This window comes from Sphaerodactylus townsendi, linkage group LG10 (assembly GCF_021028975.2).
Source record: "Sphaerodactylus townsendi isolate TG3544 linkage group LG10, MPM_Stown_v2.3, whole genome shotgun sequence".
Taxonomy (NCBI): domain Eukaryota; kingdom Metazoa; phylum Chordata; class Lepidosauria; order Squamata; family Sphaerodactylidae; genus Sphaerodactylus; species Sphaerodactylus townsendi.
The window spans coordinates 23,448,995-23,468,612 of NC_059434.1; the positions used below are offsets into that span (position 1 = coordinate 23,448,995).

At 42.1% G+C, this 19,618-nt stretch overlaps 1 protein-coding gene across 1 annotated transcript in view; it reads right to left on the reverse strand.

The window, feature by feature from the left end:
- Positions 1–4,458: 4,458 nt before the first annotated feature.
- Positions 4,459–19,618, reverse strand: part of SCFD2 (sec1 family domain containing 2) — a 195,942-nt gene continuing 180,782 nt past the window's right edge. Inside the window, exons 8-9 of the mRNA XM_048510006.1 lie at positions 9,413–9,532; positions 4,459–5,375 (exon numbers count right to left, since the gene is read on the reverse strand). Of these exons, the coding sequence (XP_048365963.1) occupies positions 5,283–5,375; positions 9,413–9,532 (213 nt within the window). The 3' untranslated portion in view covers positions 4,459–5,282. The remainder of the gene's footprint in view (positions 5,376–9,412; positions 9,533–19,618) is intronic.

The window sequence follows — 19,618 nt, forward strand, 5'->3', positions numbered from 1 at the left end:
TTTTCTGATGATGTTGTTTTATTTCCAGATTTCAAAAACCTAAAAAAAATGAGGCTGAAGAAAGGATTAGAAGGTATGCTGTGCCTCCCAGCCATCAATATTATTAAACAAGTAGAGAGAGCTTAGAGTGTAAAGTTTGGCAAGCAAATGAATGCTTACAGGGCCAAAACTGCACGTCCTTATATCGGAGATTCTTCACTAGATCTCCTGAGTTTTCATTTGAATTGAAAAGCAGTAATAGGGAGGAAGACAAAGTAGAGCAGGGTTGTCAGGCAGGTGCTTAAACTTTCCCTTGTGCTAATCCATGAGGGAAGGCAGCAGGGCATGGCCCGGTCTCATCAGATCTCGAAACAAGGTTAATGCTTGGATGAGAGACCGTAGAGGAAGGCAAAGGCAAACCAACTCTGCTTCTCACTTGCCTTGAAAGCCTTAGGGTCGCCATACATCAGTTGTGACTTGATGGCGCACATGTGTGCACATAATTTATCCAACAGAATTCACACTCTGAGTTACTATTAGCCAGGCGTGTTCATGTGTGTGGGGATCGGCACAATATGAGAACCTGACCTTTCTCCGTGGCTAAAAGTGAGACGTAATTTTGGTGAGGAAATGAAGAAGAAGAAGAGTTTGGATTTATATCCCCCCTTTCTCTCCTGTAGGAGACTCAAAGGGGCTTACAATCTCCTTGCCCTTCCCCCCTCACAGCAAACACCCTGTGAGGTGGGTGGGGCTGAGAGAGCTTCGAAAAGCTGTGACTAGTCCAAGGTCACCCAGCTGTGCAGGAGTGCACAGGCTAATCTGAATTCCCCAGATAAGCCTCTACAGCTCAGGCGGCAGAGCGGGGAATCAAACCCAGTTCCTCCAGATTAGAATGCACCTGCTCTTAACCACTACGCCACTGCTGCTCCTTGGTACAGTTATTCAGAGTCATAGACTCAGTTCACTTTGTATCACCTCCACAGCAGTCTGTGACTTCACAAGTACAAAGGATCATTTGACTACTTGAAGAGCCGGAGTCTTTCCCCAGCTGTAGATGTTGCGGCGCAAACAAATCTTAGCAGTTCCTCTGTAAGGTCATCTGCCTCTCAAATGGCTGTTTGACCTCACTACGTTTTTTTAGAAGCTCACTGCCATGGCTCATCAGATCTGGTATTAGCCATCGGGTGCAGCCCTGCTCTTTTTCAGCTTTACTCTGGACAAAAAAAAAAAGATTTCACATATAGCTTCTGCATCTCAGGAGCGGAACGTCATTAAGTGACGGAACATGAGCATAGTTGTCTTGTCAAGCACTGATGGTCTTCTATAGATACAGGTGGAATATGCAAGTTGGTGGCGCTCCAGAAAACTTTGTCCGGCTCTGTGACTCAAACCCCAAAGTTAGGTATGTAAATTCCTGAAGTTGTGGGGCCATTGTTGTCGATGGCTTTTGGTTTGGGTGCAGGATTTGAAGGAAGAGTGTGGGAATGAACAGAAAGATAACTTTTATTTATTTATTTTTATTTATTTATTACATTTATATACCGCCCTCCCCCGAAGGGCTCAGGGAAATACTTCACATCCCTCTTGATTTCCAGTTTGATTTGGGCCCAGCTTCCGTTAGCAAAGCAAAGGGAAAAAATGGGGCTAGCTGTTATGAACAGTGCATGTTCTGAAGCTGGTAGTACAAAAACACTGTGCACTATTGATACTTTGCCTGTGACATCATGAGATATAACATATTATTCGTAGTTCCCTAAAGCCCACTAAAGATTGCAGGGTGAGTAATACCTTCACAGTGGTAGAGCAGAACAGTGCAATTCATTTTTTTTAAAGAAAAGACCCCCCCCCCCCCCACAAACATGTAGTGATCCCATGACATGTTCTACAGCTGAGCCCAAGCTTCAGTAAAGTCTTGGCTTTCTTCATAAGAGAATGCTGCAGAAAGAGAATGATGCTGTGAGTCGTTTTGGGTCCCGACTGAATGGAAAAGCTTGACATAAATAAACAAATGAACCCCTTCGACTGTACTAGAGCAACCATTCAAGGACTGGAATAGACTCACATTCTAAGGCCGGTCATCAATCAGTAGATCCTAGTCAGAAAGAAAATTGATTCACATGACAATTTATCAGGATTCTGATGGAGGATACATGAGGGGGAAGGGATTTTTTTACCTGTGTAATTCGCCTGCTTTATTGCATGAATGATTTCAGTAAAAACACGGAGTATTAACTTGATGTGATAAAAATGGAATGGTAACTATGGAGACTGGCTGTCATTGTCTTCCCCCTTCCAAAGCACTTCAGATAAACAGCTTCACAGTTCTGCTTTAGACTGATTTATCACCTGTCTATCAAATATATCATACTGGCACATCCAATGCATACATAAATATATAAAGTGTGGTCCCCCCCCCCCCCCGAAGGTAACTTTGTCCATGCTTCTGAACAATCTTTTATAAACAGGCCTTTGTTCTTGTCTGTTAGCTGAAGTGTTAGATTACAGCTGATTCCCCCCTCCCCCCCATAAAGAGATCTGAAACTAATTTGCAATTACAGATCAAGTTTTGTTCTGGCTTAGCATGAAAAGACTTTAAAAAGTTAGGCTGGCGACCGCCTAAACTAGTGGTCCCTCTGACATGGTAATGATACAACAAAGCTGGAACAAGCGATACTGAAAAAGGCAGTGATAAGAAACCTTCTACAGCTATTAAGAACCAGTCCCTACTGAAATAAAATAATATAATGCTAACCTAGAAAAGAAAGAAAAAAATCAGTTTTAGTTTAGAGGGGTAAGCTTCACTTCCTCATCTTAAACAATTGCATAATTTATTCATAAAATGAACTGTAAATAAAAAGTTTGGCACTAAAACTTATTACAAACCATAAGGAAATACCTGTACAATAACAGAGATGCTTAATCAGGGAAGTGAAACCACTGTATTCCATACAATTTAACCAATTATCAGGTACTCCATGCAGCTGCCTCCATGAAAATTCCACAGGACAATTTATACATTCAATAGGATCAAACAGGAAAGCTTTTTCTGGATTGTCATACTAGAGTCTTCAGTTGGCCCTACACTGGGATGGAGAGGAATAAGGATTGATAGGGATATATAACTGAGTTTCCTGTTAGCAGTCCTGTACTCTGGGGATCGAATTGGTTATAAGCCCACAATATGTACAAAGAACCCTTGACATAGAAAACTAGCATGTCAGGGAGAAAATTAAGCAGAACCCTTTCTGTCATGCTAGCTATCTACATCAAGGAGCTTTTCCAACGGGGAAGTGATCACACATTCAAACTTCCACATGGGAGAGAGGTTGTGATACTTTTTGATTATGCTAAATAATAATCTATATCTATAAATGCAAAAGACGACTGACTGAATCATTGACTCATCAACAGAACTCAAAAACCACTGAAGCCACACACATGAAATTTGGCACATCTGTTCCTTACGTACTCCAGCTGCTCACTAAGAAAGGATCCCCCAAAATATTCACTTCCACTCGATTTATTACCTATTTACTGTTTTCACTGCTCATCTCTGGCCATCTGCGCGAACATTATAACGGCAAATCCTCAGTCCACAGACATACTGCACGAACATTCTAAGGGTGACAGTTCAACACCACCAGCTTCATGTCCTTCACCAACTGCACTCTACCACCGCCCTCCACAACGCATGTGAACCTATTTGAAAACAAACCCATCAGTCCACAGACAGGCTGTGAGGAAATATGCTGCATGCCACCCCAAAGTTCACAAACAGGCTGTAAAGAAGTATGCTGAATGTCACCCCGAAGTTAGCAGACAGGCTGTGAAACAGTACTCCTCCACCCACCCTCATGTTAACAACACCGCTACAGCCAAATACTATTAAAATAGATTACAAACCACACTATCACCTTGGACTACTAAACATTTGTCGTTTTTTGCATATGGACATCAGATTGCTTACTGTGGAGACAAGTTTATTGCTCTCAGCCTCCGATCACCCTGTGTTTGGTGTCGTGCTCTGAAGTGGCGGGATGAGTGCCCAGGAATGTGTGGCAGTGGCGGTACAGTCCAGCTCCCTGCCCTTCAACCCTACCCTGAACCTCTTCACAGCCTTCTCACTCATCAGCATCCAATGGCAGAACACTTCCTTTCTGCAGCCCGAAAATACAACGGCTGCTTCCAAATGACGTCTTTTGGAGCCCACCAGGTGAAAGAGAGCAATAACACACTGCATTAGAAAAAGGCAACTACAGGAAGCTGCTGCAAAATAATGCAAAAACAAACCCCTCAGTCCACAGACAGGCTGTGAGGAAATATGCTGCATGTCACCCCAAAGTTCACAAACAGGCTGTAAAGAAGTATGTTGAATGTCACCCCGAAATTCATAGAGAGCCTGTGATGAAGTATGTGTAGCGAAGCACGGGTGCCCTGCTAGTTATATATATATATATAGGATTCATTAACTCTTGATAATACCAAAACAAATGAACACCTTTATTTTGATACTCAGCTGCCCAACCTTCGAATCTCTGCCACCGAGCTTATGATATACAAATGTATGGTTAGCCATCAAGAGCTGTGTATTTATCTCTAACACAGCTAAACACCATTTAGAACATTTTCATCTCAAACCATCAAGAGACAGAGAACTTTGGGAAAACAATTAAAAGGTGATCCAGGCTTTTCTCTTACCCAAGAGATGCCTGTTGGTTGGGAAATGGATTATCATTATAAAATCTGTGAGATATTCTACTGTACATCCTCTGCTGCATCACAGACTGAGAAGATGCCATTGAGGTCCATTTGCTCTCAGAGAATTTAAGATCTAATCTGCCATTCCTAACTTATATCACAAAACCAGCCAATTGACATGATGGCTGCAGACGGAAGAGAAACTCTGTATAAAAATGGAATACCCTTTTGCTCTCTTTCATTGTTCTACAATATTCCTATGAAACTGCTACATGTGGCAATTGTTATCCTTCGCAAGGACGGTCCATGTCAATAAGCTGGAGATAAAAGGGCTTCAGTTAACTATGGAATTACTGCAGAGAGAAGTAATGCTGGATGGAAATAACTCTTTACTCGGGATTGACGTCACTGGCATAATAAAAAAGATTTTCAAGTGCTACCATGTTTTTAGATACATTTCTTTAAGGCCATCAGATCAATTTATTTTTTAAGGAAAGAGGTGGTTTTATTTTTGAAGGATGCCCCGAAGGATAGAAGATGAGGGTTTTGTTTAATATTTTCAGCAAGTCAAACCAGCTGCTTAACCTTGACAAATGCTCCGTCCTTCAGATGCCAATGTCCGGCTGTAGATGGTCTGTTGCAAAGATCAACTCAAGAATGCGAAGTGGAGTCAGGAGGGTTGACGACAGCACGATTATCTGAAAAGAAAAGAAAAAGGTATATATCCATACAATTAAAGAGACTAATCTTTACCACAATCTCAAGAGGTAGCTCAGTATCAATCTCTCTTAATTTATTGATTTTTATCGATAAGGAGTTATCTTTCTGTGGGCAAATACATCTTAGCTAAAGCTGTCACTTCTTTGGCAAATAATTACAGCTGAGCCACCTACAAGTGAATTCATTGTAAATTACCAGCAATATATGGAATTTGTAGTGTGGAGAGTTTCTGTGCACATTTTACAGGTTGCAGTATAGCATGTAATGATGCAGTGGCGTACCTAGGGAAACTGGCACCCTGGGCAAAACCTGGGTTTGATGCCCCCCCAATGGGCGGAGGTAGCCCTGCCCACCCGGCTGGGGGTTGCTCTGCCCTCCGGGGATCGGGTTGTTTTGGGCTCTGGGGGGGATCGTTCTCCATGACAGCGGGAAAACTCCTTGATTGTCCTGCCTTGCTTGTGGGCAGGGCTAGAAGTGGGCGGGGCTAGAAATCAGGCTGCCCCCATGTGACTTTAAATTCCTGTGCCTTGGGCAGCTGCCTAGTTTGCCCAATGGGCAGTACACCACTGTAATGATGGATACTCAGCTGCCCAACCTTTGTGTTTAGGGATCTTGGACCAGGAAGTTCTCAGATTCAAATCCCCGTGAAACCCACAGGGAGACCTTGCGCAGCCACCTTCTCTTGAGTCTAACCTACCTCACAAAGGAAATGGAGAAGGGGAGAAAAATGAACACCATTCTGAGGGTGGGATAAAAATGAGATAGGTCTCTGGCCACACCTCACTGCAGTTGGTATTTGAATTATATTAAAATCAGTTAAACTTCCAACTGTTTCTATTTTTGCTTAAAATAAACATCTCTTTAATGGAATCCATTTTCCCCACTGTGTGCCCAATGAAATAAAGACAAAAGTTAATCTTCCACCTGCTTTGGATCGGATAATTGACATGAATTATCTGATGTTCTCTGTGTTCCAGTTTTTGAATCCAGGACCTCACCATTTTCCCTATACCACTCAGGTTACTGAGAGGAACTTCAGATAGGTCAGTGGTGGCGAACCTTTGGCACTCCAGATGTTATGGACTACAATTCCCATCAGCCCTTGCCAGCATGGCCAATTGACAGGGGCTGATGGGGATTGTAGTCCATAACATCTGGAGTGCCAAAGGTTCGCCACCACGGAGATAGGTGAAGGCAGAAACAACACCACAAACCAAAGTTCTCCCGGTCCTAGACTGAGGTGATCCCTCAGAGTCAACTCTATGCTTCACTGCAGGCTCTTTCTTGCTCCCAGGCTATCTTGCTGCAGTTCCAGACACTTTTGTTCCCGGATGTGGTGATCATACTGCTGGGGCACTAATGGTCAACCTTTGGATGAGAGTCAGGCAACTCAGCAATTTGAGTTGGCTACTCAACATCTCCTTTCACAGATTCATTCGGTGATATAAGTCTGCACACTGCCAACTTCTCCATTTTGTAATTCTGAAGGAAGTGAACTATACCTTAGAGTTTACTGAACAAAAAAATCTACTAATTGATAGAATAGTTATTTTATTCCTACTTATAATAGTACACAAAATAAAAAATTCCCAACCAAAAAATATTAAGCATGACTTCTAATTAAACTTTGTCCTCAACTAAAATTCAGTTGTCCTCAACTAAAATTCACTTAAACACTGCAACCTTTAGTTTTCAGGCGTAACTAAATGTACAAAGGCAGGTTTGATTCTCATTCGTTTCTTTAATTTATAACTTATTCCTGTTACCGTGTTTCCCCGAATATAAGACAGTATCTTATATTAATTTTTGCTCCCAAAGATGCGCTATGTCTTATTTTCAGGGGATGTCTTATTTTTCTGTGTTCTGTTCGTCGGGCATGCTTCCAAACAAAAACTTTGCTATGTCTTACTTTCGGGGGATGCCTTATATTTCGCACTTCAGCAAAACCTCTACTATGTCTTATTTTTAGGGGATGTCTTATATTCAGGGAAACAGGGTACTATGAATTAGTATTTTTAATTGTAATTCTGATTTTGCAGGCTGCCTTGGTGCTTCTGTAAGATATTTTTGCAGGGAATCAGCACAACCTTAAAAAACAAACAAAGCTTGCCCCCCCCCCCTTGATTTTTTTTAAAGGGGCTGGATCTGTTACTTCAATTGGTCATTTTAATTGGATAAAGGCATTTTGATTGGTTATCCAACTACTTCAATGCCCAGTTAACGAGGCAGCAGATTTTCAAGGCTCAGACCTTTACACGGTTAAGCAACTGAGATATTTTTAATTGGTGATAACCAAAGTCAGTTTACCGCATTATTGCCATAATTTATAACCATCATGTGAACTGAGCCTGTCGACAGAGCCCATTTCGTTGCTGATGAAAATGCTTCAGTTTTACGTCCCTAATTCAATTACTTTTTAAAAGAGGCATCGGACACCAAGTGTTTCAACAGAGTGGTTTGACAACATCAAGGTTTTAACCTGCCTTTTATCGAATTGTGATTGATGCACACAGGCATCACAAACACTTTCTAAAAATGGCAGCTTTTTGAAAAGACCATAATCTTGGAGAGGCAGTCCACACATTCAGAGTTGGATTAAGGAAAAGCAGGTAAATCCAACTTATTTGGAAATTCTATATCAGATGTGAGGAACCTTTAGGGTCTTTTTCCCCCTTTCAGAAATCCCCTTCCCTCCCACTCTAAAGCCCTCTAACCTCTGGCATAACAGCTTCATACAAAGGGCAACTGACAGCGAAAGCCACGGGATACCTTCTGAATTCTTTTGGAATTCCTCTTAAAAGAGGACCTGTCACCGGTGGGGTCAAGCCCTGGCAAAGCAATACCAGATTTCTATGTCACTCCTTTGTCAGCCCTCCATCCTGCTCCGATAAGTAAGTGAAAAGCCTCCCTGCATAGTTTTGACTTGCCTCAGTCGCTAACCCTCTGCTTATCTGTCCAGTTATAGCAACACGTTTGCAGCCCAGATTAACTAGTCCATTAGTGTACCACTGAATTAAGGCCTGCCCAAGACAGCAAGGAATTTGATTCGCTGTGCCGAGGAGATAATTGAGAACTTCGATGCAAAGAAAAAGGGGAAGCTATCAGACGAAAATGTGTTGCCAGAGAAGGCGTTTAAATCTTAGGCATCACGAAATGAGCTCTTCACTGAAGAATGCCATTAGCATGCGTGAGGCAGCCTCTCTAGCCCCAGAAGTGTTCAGTCTTTATATAGACCCCCCTTTGCTCAAACATTTTCACTAATCAAACATACAGTCTGCCTGATTTGCTACAAATGTTTGCACTCCACTTATGGAGCACAAACAGTTTATTTATGTATCTGGCGGGTAAAATGTCTTATCTGGATTCCCGAAGAAGCCCTTAGGGCGGGGGAAGAAAAAACACAGACACAAGGAATGTCCTTCTCAGATAAATGAACCAGTCGCTAGTGGCTGCACCAACTTTGAAAAAAAGACTTCACAGGTCACTAAGTTAAGTACGCACAAAATACGCCGAGAAACCTGACAATCGAAAGCGGATTAAAGTCAGAGGAGAGTTACAAGCATCGTGCCAGGCAACTTACTAGATATTTAAACAGAGATCTGTCAGTACCCTTGCTAAGTTCTCTAAGGATTCTGGGCCCTGACAGAAAGTTGATAGGCTATCGGCTGACCTTTACTCTTCAGGTGGCCATGTTTTTTCACACTATCTGAATCGGCTGCTGCCATTCCTAGCTAGGATGGTCTTGCTTGTGGTCCTTCCTTCTTGCTAGACGTGATGAGCTATCCTGTGAGTCTGTGCACCTGAATTAATGGTCTGATTATTCCTCATTGAAAGGGTAATTTTCTGCGCCAGGTCCTAGTTGGTGGGCAGCTTCAGAACCACAAACATATCAAGCTTTTGGTACCACAGAAAATTATTTTCACCTAGCATCCACACACAGAAATGTATGGTGCCTCTTCAGTATGTAGATGTTCTTAACTACTAGCCAGCACTCTCCATTCTTACAGTTCAGTACCTGTGCTCCAGGCTTCTGCGCCAATAGAAGGTCCTTTACCATTTTCACTTCAGACACAGTCACTCCTCCAACCATGAAGATGATCAGCAAAGGATGATCACTAGGGTGAGGGCGACTCACCTGTTAAAATAATACATGATAATTGATTATAGTAGTTTAAATCTCATCCTTATCCCCAAATGGCTTGGGCTGGTGGTACATAGTCTCTACCCCATTTTTACACCTACAACTGCCCTGTGAGGTAGGTTAGGCTGAGAAAGAGTGGCTGTTCCAAGGGCTGAGCAGATAATAGGTTAATATACCTAACAGGGCTGTTTGTTTATTTATTTTATTAAATGTAATGCTCTGCCCTTCACGGCTGAAGCTGGACTCAAGGCGGCTTACAGGCATAATTTAACCAATTCCAAAACCAAATTCAATACACTTACAACAAACAAAATTTTTTAAAACACAATAAACATATTGATGGTGAAAAAAATTGGGTATCCAAAGGAATCCTTACATAGCTTAAAAATACCATGGCTTAAAAATACTCCGTCCCATTATACATTTAACTATCACTATGAGGAAGGAAAGTGGGGGTGGGGAATCAGGGGATCAGTAAAGGATAACACACTTATGATATGATTATGATGTAGAGGGAAAACATAACAGTATTATAACTACAATGTTTCCATTAAGATGACCACCCACCACAAACCCTACAGGCTACAATTCAACAGTCTTAAACAATCAACTCATTGAACTTAAAGCACAGTAACATCTGCATTGGATAGTGGCTATGGCCTAAAAATGCTGTAGTGAAGAATTTCAATGTTAATAATCACAAATAACTTTCAATATAACAAATGGTTATTTTCAGCTTCAGCTACATAACATATTTTTAAATTGGAAGCTCTCTATTTTTGCTAACAATGGATCTCCTCTGTCTGAGTTTTCCCATTTTCTCAACAAGAGGCACTGTGATGATGCCCTCAAGTGACCTTCAATTACTCACACAGCCACTTCTGTCAGTCAGACCTAATTTTGCAGGTAGCACCACCCAAAAACTAATTTCATGTCGGTAAATAGCTCATGGGCCTGTTGAATGTGAAATCTCCATCCCATTGAGGAATTAGGAATCACTGTTGAGACTCTCACTAACAAAGAATCAAGGGGATTTGAGCTGTTTACTGGGACAAATGTATGATGTCCCAAACATGCAGAAGCAGAGGCAGGGTGGGGTGTTGGGTGGGATGGGATGAGTAAACAGCAGCAGCCATTTAACACATGGGTAGGCAAACTGACATGCCACTTCCAGCTAGGATTTGGAGAAGAATGCAGGAGAAACTTCTCTAGCCTACCTGGGGAGGTCCCTCCTCACACACTGAGAAGCTATGTTTTAACAATGGGATTAACTGCATGCATTTGTGGAGCTCGATCGTTCTTTTACAGTGGTCTTCAAAGCCCATCTAATCCAAGTCTGAGAGCAAGTTTGGTGTAGTGGTTAAGAGCAGGTGGACTCTAATCTGGAGAACTGGGTTGGATTCCCCACTCCTTCAGGTGAGCAGTGGACTCTCATTGTTTCCCCACTCCTACAATCCTGCTGGGTAACCTTGGGCTAGTCATAGTGTGTTCAGAACTCTCTCAGCCCCACCTACCTCACAAGGTGTCTGTGCGGCGGGGAAAGGAATTTGCATGCTGCTTTGAGTCTCCTTACAGGAGAGAAAGTACAGAGGTATAAATCCAAACTCCTCTTTTCCTTCACATGAAATGACAACATGAAAAGCAATACTGTGTATGTGTAAAGTGCCATTAAGTAACAGCTGATTTATGGCAACCCCATAGGGCTTTCAAGAAAAGAAATGTTTGGAGGTCGTGAATGGTGCAAGGTAACCCAGCAGGCTTCATGTGGAGGAGTGGGGAATCGAACCTGTTTCTCCAGCTCAAAGTCTGCCACTCTTAACCACTGCACCACACTGGCTCCTTGCAGCAATACTATAATGCTGCAAAGGCTTCTAGGTATAGCTCTTGGATCACATGATGCACGTGACAGGGGAACCTTATGACTATCCAGCCATTTCCAGGGCAACCTTATGCATATCCAGCCATTTCAATAGCAGGCAGGCTGTGCAGAATGGGTCATGAAAACAATGTAGAGTGCATGATGCCTCAAATAATCATCTGGAATACTTGCACACGCAACTTTCTGGAGGCAAGAGAAGATGTTTTCTATTTGGGCAAGCACACGGCTGACGAAAAGCCAGACTTCTAAAAAAATACTGACATATTTTTTGAATTTAAAATACCACACAATGCTTTCCCTTGGGGATAAAACTAAATAAAATCATTGCTTATTTTGATCTTTGTGGTTCTGGATAAGTGGAATAAAGTTTCCATTCTCTCCTTTACTTACGGTCACCAGCATTTAGACCCCATTTGCCTGAAGGCTCTCATAATTTCAGTTTCATACTCCTCAAAAGTTCATTTCCCCTTTTTCAAGCCAAGAGAAGGACTGGTCGCGGCTACATCTGTCAACAAGGTTGTTTTTCGTGAGACTAAAATCTCAAGTCAAGTAGTTTCCCCAGATGCATGGCTCTTGAACCCATGGTGAGTTTAAAATTAGCATAGCTAATTGGCAATCAAATAAGGGCCACCTAGGGAGTAGGAAAGAGGGACAGACAAACAACATTGTGGGGTAGTTCCCCCCCCCCCCCCCGGCTTCAATATCCCCCTGCTCTTCAGCAAGTTATACGAAATGGATGTTATGTTATGCATTCCCTGTTTGCCCTGTTCCAAAGACTCAGAACAGGTTATGATCTGTCCTCACTTGATACTAGAACCCGAATAACCTGGTGAGGTAGCCAAGCCCGAGAGACAATCCATGGCCCAAGTGCCTAGTGGGGTTTAAACCTGGGTTTTAAGCCTTTGGAGTTCCCATTTATGACTCCAATTTGAAGTAACAAGTGAAGATTCAGCCCTGAAATTCTGGCCAAATAATTCAAATGGCCAAACTGAAGTACATTTTCAAAGCATTTGTTGTGATTGATATAATTTTTATATATCGTAACAACAGCAGTAAAGTGAGTAAAACAGGGCAAACAGATGCCTTTTTAAAAGCAAAGGAATCTGGGTCTTGGCATATATAGGCACATTTAATTATAAATAACAAAAGCAGTCAGAAGCAATGGATAGGATTCAGTAATTCAAGAGTGCAAGGATCTTACTTCTGCCCAGTAGACCTTTCCAATCTGGCAACATTAACATCTTAGGTTGCAGGACCAGCAGGGGCAGCAATTGGGTGTGAGAAGAGGCTGGTGTTACCCTCTCCTAGGCCCCTTCCGCACATACAGAATAATGCACTTTCAATCCACTTTCGATGCATTTTGAAGCTGAATTTTACTGTGCGGAATAGCAAAATCAACTTGCAAACAATTGTGAAAGTGGACTGAATGTGCATTATTCTACACTTGCGGAAGGGGCTGACTCCTTTCCCGTGCTGAGCAATTTTGCGCCCTTCTCCTCTCAGGCCCCTGACGTGCCTGACTATTGGTTCATGTGGGTTCCTCAGCCATGAGGTCCTGATGGACTGTTGAGAGCAAGGGAAAGATCTACATTGACCAGCACCTTTTGCGGATTGATCACTGGATCCAAACCAATATACGAGGAACTGATAAGAAATGGGAGGGTCTGAGCATTAATCAGTGCCTTATAAGGTTACAATCTTACTTAGAGCCAAGCACATTTAAACCCACAGATTTCACAGGATCTGTGTAGGATCAAGTTGTCTTCGGACATTCTGGAGTACCCCAGCATCCACCCACCAGCATTTTTGCCCCACCACCAAGATAAGTGCCCCAGAAAGGGGAAATCTGCGAGTGTGGGCTCATGCCACATCCAAGAGTCAATTCGCCTCCTCCCCCTGGATTGGGTCAATAGGTCATTGTCTCTGTTTCCAATATTTTGAAAGCAATATTTGCCCAGAACAAGCAAATTTCCAGCCAAACTCCTATGCTCGTTTCCTAACAAAAAAATGGACAGGATATGAATATTGGACATGAAACCTTATTAACATCTACGGCTGCTCTTCTAAGCCAGTGATAAATATTAATGAGATTTTGTATCCAATTTAATCTTGCAAATGTTAATTATTTTTCCAAAAAGTTCTTCATAATGAGACATTAGGATCCACTTAATGATTTCAGCATCTGTGTAGCTACATTCCTAGCACATGGCTATAATAGCTATTTTTTTAAAACTTTACGAGACATAAAACATCCTGTAGATTTCCTTTAAGTTAGTATGCATAGTCCATGGGAGTCCCCTATTACATAAAATCGAGACTGTAATGTGAAAGAAATTTCCCCAGTAGATCTAGATGTGAAACATTATCTCTGAATCCATCAAAGCCTCATATACTTTGGACAAGAGATCCTTCTGGCCTTTTCCCATAACGTGTATGAAAATATATATCTCAACCTTATGTATAGGTGTACATAAAGTGCTGTCAAGCAGCAGTCAGCTTGCAGGGGTGGCCAACCTATGGCACTCCAGATGTTCATGGACTACAATTCCTTTCAGCCCCTAGGTTGGCCATCCCTGAGGGCAACCTTGTGAGGTTTTTTCGAGGCAAGAGATTAACAGATAATTTATTATTGCCTCCCTCTGCATCACAATTACTAACCAGGGCTGAGATCTGATGAGATAAGACTAGCTTGAGTCATTAAAGTCTGGGCAACCTTATGCATAAGGAAGGCAAGTGAGAAAATCTGGAATGAATAGCAACGGGGGGAGCCTCTCCCCCAAAAAGGAAACTTGCCAAAAACTCAATGAAGTGAAATGTAAGACAATTCTATTTATAGTGATCAATATTAAATACACATAACAGATAATACAACATGTAATACAAAACAACAGTACTTATCATCCAGTCCGTGCTCAAAGCGTTAAGTTCATTCATAAGTGTAGGAAATCATTCATGAATGACATGCGCGAGCGGGAGTGGCTGAACAGATGAATGCCAGCATGTGGAGTCGCAAGTAGATGTAATTTCCGTGAAGTTTAGTGCCTTGGAAGATGGAATGAGTTGGCAAACTCCTTGGCTGCGGAGCTTCTAAGATGGTCCAAACCGCAATTTAAGTAAGCGTATTTAGTTCGGCGGTACAAACCGCAATCTAACACAGGCAACTGCGAACTCTTTGGAAAACTTCTTACGTGGCCCAAGTCCTGCGGTGCGAGCCGCTAATCGCAGCGAGCCCCTCGACTGGAGAGCTTCTCACGCGGCCCAAGCCATAACTTTTTCTGAATGTATTCAATCATGCGGTGCAAGCCCCTTCCGCACACGCAAAATAATGCGTTTTCAAACCACTTTCACAACTGTTTGCAAGTGGATTTTGCCATTCCGCAAAGCTTTAAAGAGCATTGAAAGCAGTTTGAAAGTGCATTATTCTGCATGTGCAGAATGAGCCAAACATTAACCAACCACCATTTTTGCTAAGGGTGTTTTTAAAAAAAATAACTTGTTATAAGATTGTCACAAAAAAGATCCCTTGAGCTATATTTCAACTTAGATATTTTTTCTTATATAGTCCAAATGAAATTTTTCTGTATTCCAACAAAAAGCCAGAGGAGCTAATCATCCAAGCCATGTAAAGTTCTATGGAGTTCTACGGCCATGATAGTTTGTAGATTCTCTTGATAGAATAGAAGAAATCTAAAATTCAGAATGCCGTTTGTCTTCCATAAGATTAGTAAGTGATTTAAACCTCAGATTCAACACATAAGTGTGGTCAGAAAAATTTCTTTTCAAAAGTATGTAATTTAATTCAACAGCGCACTCATTTGTGCTCATGCTAACACAGAAAATGTCTCGAGAAATACTTTCCTTCAATCAAAATAAGCGTGCACCCAAACACATGGCGCACATAACAAAAGTATCCTTTTTCAAAGGTCTGTAAGTCAAACCATGAATTCCAGAAATCCATATTAAAACACGAGACAGCTTAGGCACGCAATTTTTCAATTAAAACTGCCATGAAATAGATGTTGGAACCCCTCCTTTAATTATGCTGAGTGTTTTGGAATGGGACAATATATGAATACAAACGTAACTGTGTAAATAGACATGACAGAGATGTTTCATTTAACAAACCAAACCATACAAGGGGCTCTGTTGTGCAGATACAAGTATTTTATGGCTAAAACACTGAAAACCGAATTTTCTAGGGCAAACGATTATCATGAAGTTGAAGCTGCAGTGGAATTTCCATTCCATGAGAATCTAGGGAGTTTTCATTTTCCCTTGTATGTAGCATGCCTTATTTTCAGGAAGCATTAAAAACCATTCCTTGTTCTGCAATCATCATGCACTGGGTTCTTGCTATTAATTTGTGGTATACTGTTCTGTACAATCTATGGGCCACTATGAAGCAGAAAACAGTTTGTGGACTTGGAATGCAAAAAGACATAGGTTCAAATGCTTACTCAGCCGTAAAACTCTCCGGGTAATCTTAGATAACTTACTGTCTCTCGATCTAGTCTTATGGGGCAATTTGAAATGCCTATGGCTAACAAATAAAGACTGAAGGAAGGAAGGGTAGTCTTATTCTGTGGAAAAAAATTGTTTCAAGAAAAGTGACCAGGTATGTTCCTTTAGGATTGATGGAGGAAGAATTGGGTGAAATTGAACATATGATTAAAATTGGTTGGAAGTTGCTCTGAGCCTGCTTTGGTATTGGAAAAAAAGAGAGATACAAATCCAAAAATGAATGAATAAATGAACTGGTTAGCATTATTGGGTTTGAAACATTCCCTTTTCTTTCATACAGTACAGAATTCCAATGCCATACAAATATCCTTGTTTGATTAGACTAAGGTCAACCTAGTCTACAGTTTCTAAAAAAACCCCTCATCTTGTTATACCATCTGGTATATCTGTTCAGCATCTGGTACTCAGATATGCTGCCCCTGAACACAGTGTTTATATTTAGTTACCACTGTGAGTTAACTGGCAAAAAACACAGCCTATATTTTACACTCTTGTCTTTTACCAGCCACCTGAACTGATGGCTATCACTTACTTCTTGGGGTAGTGAGTCCCATAAATTACTGTGGAAACCAATTCCATGAGTTAAATTAAATTTAATAATGCAGTGAGAAGAGGTATTTTTGTGACTATGGTCTCTTCAACTACTCTTGAACAAATTATGGGCCCAGAGCACTTTGACAGGCATATTAATGATCCAAGAGGCATTCCTTGCGTTAAATGTGGCAATCCTACTAAGAGTCTTCTGGCACTCCTTCAGTTCTATGATTCTAAGGAATTAAGCGCCACACTATAATGAAGAACTTTCTTTCCATGGCAGAAACACTTTCACACCAACACTTCCAGCAGTTGTTTTCTTTTGGGGTTCATTTAAAAACAAATGAACTATTGGAAAATATTACTGTAGCAAAATTATTGCATACATGTTTATTAAGGGGCATCTCAAAATAATTTAGTTATTGGCATTGATCAAAGCAAAAATACTGTATTTTTTGTTTGTTTTAACACACATTAGTGTGAGGTTTTCGTAGATTGATGTAAATGAAGAGAACTATTCCAGACAAAGTTTTTCAGAGTTAGGTTTAAAAACACACACAACAAAAATCTTCACTACCAAAAGATCTAGGCTACATGTGGCCAACTAGAACCCATTTGGCTATTTGGCTGGGTTCAGGATGAAGAAGGCCAGGACTGCGAGGAAAATCTACACTTTTCTCTGTGATACACCTCTGAAGATGCCAGCCACAGATGCAGGCAAAACGTTAGGAACAAGATCTACCAGATAGATACAAGATCTACCAGATGCCACATAGCCTGGAAAGCCCACAACCACCAGTTGAGTCTAGCCATTAAAGCCTTCGACAATACAAAATTCAGGTCCTCCAGACTAGAAAACATGGAGTGGATTTCTGAACATTATAGTCAAAACCTGTAGTGACTCTAATAATGCTCTGTGTTCACATTGGTTAGTGTGCCAAAAGCAACTATTGCTGATAGCAATTAGAGCTTTTTTAGAACTCCAGGAGCAGGCTGGGAAGCAGAAACGATTCTGGAGCAAGTGAAGCTGAGAGGCCCGAATAGTGCTACAAGCTGGTACAAAGGAGCTACTCAGCTAAGCGGTGCAGACAATATTAGCTCACTTAGTGAGTTCTCTCTCAAACCAACGGCAACACAGGAGGAGGCAACTGGAGAGCTGACGTCAGACTCGGTTGCTGCTGAAGAGTTCGAGCCAAGAGACCCCTGAGTTGCTGGCAATTTGCTCAGGCTTGGCTCTGTTTGCCCTTGCTTACTAGAGGCTCCATAGGGCACTACCACACAGGGAAGTTTCCCTGTACTTAATATGGCCAGTCTGCCCCAAGTTCAGTGGTGAGGAAAGAAGGCTAGTCATATAAATGGTTTTGTATAGAATCCTGTACCAGAATTAGCCTCCGCCAGCATGGCCAATTGGCCATGCTGGCAGGGGCTGCTGGGAATTGTAGTTCCTGAACATCTGGAGAGCCGCAGGTTCCCTACCCCTGGTTTAGTGCAACAAAAAGCAAAGAGGTGTCCACTATCTGCATATTGATTTGGAGGGAGTAGAAATGTTTGTCTACACGAGTAAGTTTATTGTGTCAGTGCTACATAGATTAAACAAAGCATTTGCAGACTCAGCTAGCAAACCAACAGAGAAATTAGGGAATGGGGCTTGCATGATGTATGGATGTCTGGTGAAAACCAGAAGCAATGTCACAGGTCTCTCTAGGATTTTTGCAAAATTCTAGCATGACCATGATGTCACTTTGTTTTCACAGGAAGTAACATTAGCCCCTCCCCCCATTTTGCTTCCATCATTTTGCCCTCTTACTGTCTTACAGCCCCAACCAAGGGCGGGTGGAGGTTCCAGGGAGTGGCACAGCCTTGTGCTGGTGCGTTTGCTCTCCTTACCCAGATGAAGGGGGCAGACGCACTAGTGGCCACCTGTCCTGCTACCCCACCACCTCAGAACCTGAATCTCCAGGCTGCAGTGGAGCTGCCCTGGCATCCCACTTGGATGCCAGCAAGGGGGAGGGTGCAGGCCAGGGGCACTCCTGGAGATGGAGCTGACATTAGTTGGCTTCCTCCCAGGACTGCTGGCCAAGAGCACGGCACCCTGATCCTTGGACTTACACCACCCTTTTGATAGTGTAAGTCCTGTAAGCCCTAAGGGATTTTTGGCAGCAGCAGAAGCAGGTTTGGGACCTTTTCTGAGCTCCCCACACCTCTGGACAGCCCTCTTGGAAGTGGTGGGGAGGTGCCACGCTTGCACGGTATTCCACCACCTCCAGGCTCGGATGGGGCTGCCCATCTGCTACGACAACACAACAATATATCTAAATTGATTAAAATTGGCTCTGGTTTATCTGGTTTGTTTTTGGAACATACCTACAGATTTTAACTTTAAAAACTGCTTGGTTTACATTTAAGATTCACTAAGAGACTAGAGACAGGGGATTGTGTTAGAAAAGCAGATAGTAGATAAGACTTGGCGAGGTGGGGGTTGGACAGAATGTCATAACTAGGAAATAGTAGAGCAAAGTCACGAGAATTTCTATTAATGGTTTTATAAGAACGATTTGCTGAGTCTCTCTCGGGGATGCTTTATAGGTAGGATTTCCTGCCCAGAACAAAACATTTCTTGGAGCTTGGATAACGTCTATGCCTTTGTGTCTGCACTGCATGATTTCCTAATTACGCTGAGTGCGGTTTTGGTTTGCACTGTTTACAGTGGATTTGCCTTTCGTCATCGGCTTCTTTCCAGCTCCCACATCTCAAAGTGCTGCTTCCCCCCCCCCCCCTTTTTTTTTTCCTTTTCCATAGTGGCTGCAAAAGTGAAATCTGGACTTTCCTTTGGGAGATAAACGAGAGCTGCTTGCCTGACACACGCCTGGACAGAGGTTGTGAATCATTCTCCTCAGTTGTGCAACTTCATAATTCAAGAACAAATCTGATTAAGAAAAAGGGGGAAAAGGATGATGAACACCCAGTGGAAAAGGAGAACAACCTGTACTTTTATAACAAGGGGACAAGAAAGAAAGACAATGAGAGCACGGCCAATCATGATCAGTACAGATTTTCTTGGCCCATGAATAATTGTGGTTAAAAATCTAGCATAGCCTTTGGAACAGTGCTTGAACAGCTATACTGATGAACATGCTGAAGACACG